This window comes from Mya arenaria, chromosome 11 (genome assembly GCF_026914265.1).
Source record: "Mya arenaria isolate MELC-2E11 chromosome 11, ASM2691426v1".
Lineage (NCBI taxonomy): Eukaryota > Metazoa > Mollusca > Bivalvia > Myida > Myidae > Mya > Mya arenaria.
The window spans coordinates 48,963,012-48,965,385 of record NC_069132.1 but is presented as its reverse complement, the minus strand read 5'-3'; the positions used below and the strand labels follow the sequence as shown (position 1 = coordinate 48,965,385).

Below are 2,374 nucleotides of genomic sequence, written 5' to 3'. Positions count from 1 at the left end.
GGCGTATAAAAACTATCAAATATAATTTATAATTTTTAATTTGTAAAGATAGTTTGAAACCGTATCTACTTCGTGTGTAGACACATTTGTAGAAATGTACATGTCATATTACAGTATATGCTCTTTCCATATGTGGAACTTCCGCGATGGCGCCTTTCTGTGGACTCCCGCGTTTTGACTTAGCTGGGGTATAAAGCCGGGTCGCCGTAACTGGCGGCAACCGGAAATTGGTCCTCGGAGGGCGCGGCGGTTCTTCTTCCGCTTCGCGTTCGTCAGACGGAGTCGGGGAGGGTGAATCGAATCCAAGAGCTCGCTCACGGCGCATCGCCATCTGGGGGCGGTTTAATATCGCTTCTAAAACGGGCAAACAATGATTCGGGTTCATTATTCTTCCGTTGGCTTTGCTGTCTGCGAGAAGTTTCTTACAGCGTCTCATCTTCACGTTTTGGTATGAGTACTCCTTCATTACGACGTCAATATCTCCTTTTAAGGATTTTACCTCTAAACCACCGTACCTTCCATACATTTTCGGTGTTTCAACCAGCATCAGGTCAGTTTTTCGCCTTTCTAAGCACTTTTGCACACCTTTGACATTAAACAGTGACTTTTTAAAAGGTCCGCTGATGTAAGAAAGTCGGTCATATGCAAGTTTACGTTCTCTGTCAATATGATGTTTTGATCTCCCTAATTCAGTAATGGCATTGCCCTGTTCTAAATATAGCTGTTTTCGATTTCTCGCGAGTTGTTTAGTTAAGGCGACGAGTCTAATTTCAGACAGTTGGGGTAAGACAGCTTGCACTTTGGCATCGGTTGAACAGTAGGGGCGTCCCGAGCTGCTGAAGAGAATCGTCATTTTTGTTGCATTTGCTGGAAAAAAAAGGGTTTTTTTAATTTTGACGAAACAGTATCACATCCTTGTTTTATTCTGGAGATTGACAATTTAATTGGCAAACAGTACTTCTATCTTCCAACCTACACGTATGTACATGTATACATTGTTTATCTATGGTAGACAGCGAAATTTGACGCAAGCCGTTTGCGGTATTGGTCGCTTATTTGATTCTGTGCATACCCGTGCTGATTAATGCACTATCACAATTCAAATATTTACAGCTGTGTGAAGTGAGCTCAACAAACGGCATTCGGCGACATTGAACACAATCGACATTATGAAAATGAATGTGGAGCTGGCTTGACAAACGATATGACTGTCAGGCTGTCTCGCCAAACGCTATTCGACATACAGAAAATGAATGTCGAACTGGCTCGTCAAACGACATTCGACATTAAAAGTCTATCTGGCTAGTAAAAACAATATGAAGAAAGTACATGAGGAACTTGCTCGCCAGACAACACTTGGGAAATGAATGTCGAGATGGTTCGCCAAACGACAGTCGACATTCAAAATTGTACTGACTGCAAAATGGAATTTATTTAGAAATGATAAGTTTGAATGTCGGATAAGGGACAGCTCATGTCGAGCAGTTATCCATATAATTATATATTAAGTTGACAGCTTTTCCACGTATTTTGGGCAAAACAGCTATACTTTCTTATCCGACTTCATATAATAAAAATAGAAGATAAAGCAATCGTCATTTTCGACGGCCTATAAAAGGCCCTTTTAGGCATATTCCAGAAGCTGGGATTCAGGAATCCAAATCACTTACAGTGAAATTCTGAGACCCGGTTATCCCATATAATGTTTGTATCGATTGAAAGATAATTACTTGCTCATTACTAATGACTGGAATTCATGACGAAAATACATTATAAATGTATGCATTGCATTATTACTATGTATATCTGCGCTTCAATTCAACTGAAACCGGACGTGGAAAGAAATATTTTGCAATCTTTCAAGGTAGATCAAACTTGTTTTTGTTATACAGTGTTAGTTATAGTTTACTGCACATACAAAAACGTTAAAGTGATAGAGAAGTAATATTGGGTCGTCAGGGATCGAGCGATTGGTATTCCATTACCAACATTCAGTTGATATGGACACACTGACCAAACAAGGTAAGATGTGCATGGCATATGCACACTTCAAACCAATGTTGTCGCTAATTTTGGGTAGTAACAACAAAACTAGTTGCTATACGCTATTATATGTCGTAGCCACCAATTACTGTCTCATTCCCACGACTTAGATATCTCTAAATCGTGGCTACGACATGCTTAGTCGCATGAACGTGATTGTAAGTCGTAGCCACCATATAAAACACACATTTTTCGGATTCCATAACTTCATCCAGTACGTAGTAGGTCGGTTTACAATACTAACAAGTCCTGTACGTGCGGTTGAAAATGCAATATAAATTAAAAAATAATAGCAAAAGTTACCTCCCTAATCCACCATTGATGATAAAAT

At 39.6% G+C, this 2,374-nt stretch overlaps 1 protein-coding gene across 1 annotated transcript; it reads right to left on the bottom strand.

The window, feature by feature from the left end:
• Positions 1 to 2,374, bottom strand: LOC128209212 (uncharacterized). Its single transcript, XM_052913151.1, has 2 exons — positions 2,347 to 2,374; positions 1 to 867 (listed from the first exon to the last, which is right to left on the bottom strand). Exon 2 carries the CDS (start codon positions 851 to 853, stop codon positions 104 to 106), a length of 750 nt encoding a protein of 249 aa, XP_052769111.1. The 5' UTR covers positions 854 to 867; positions 2,347 to 2,374; the 3' UTR covers positions 1 to 103.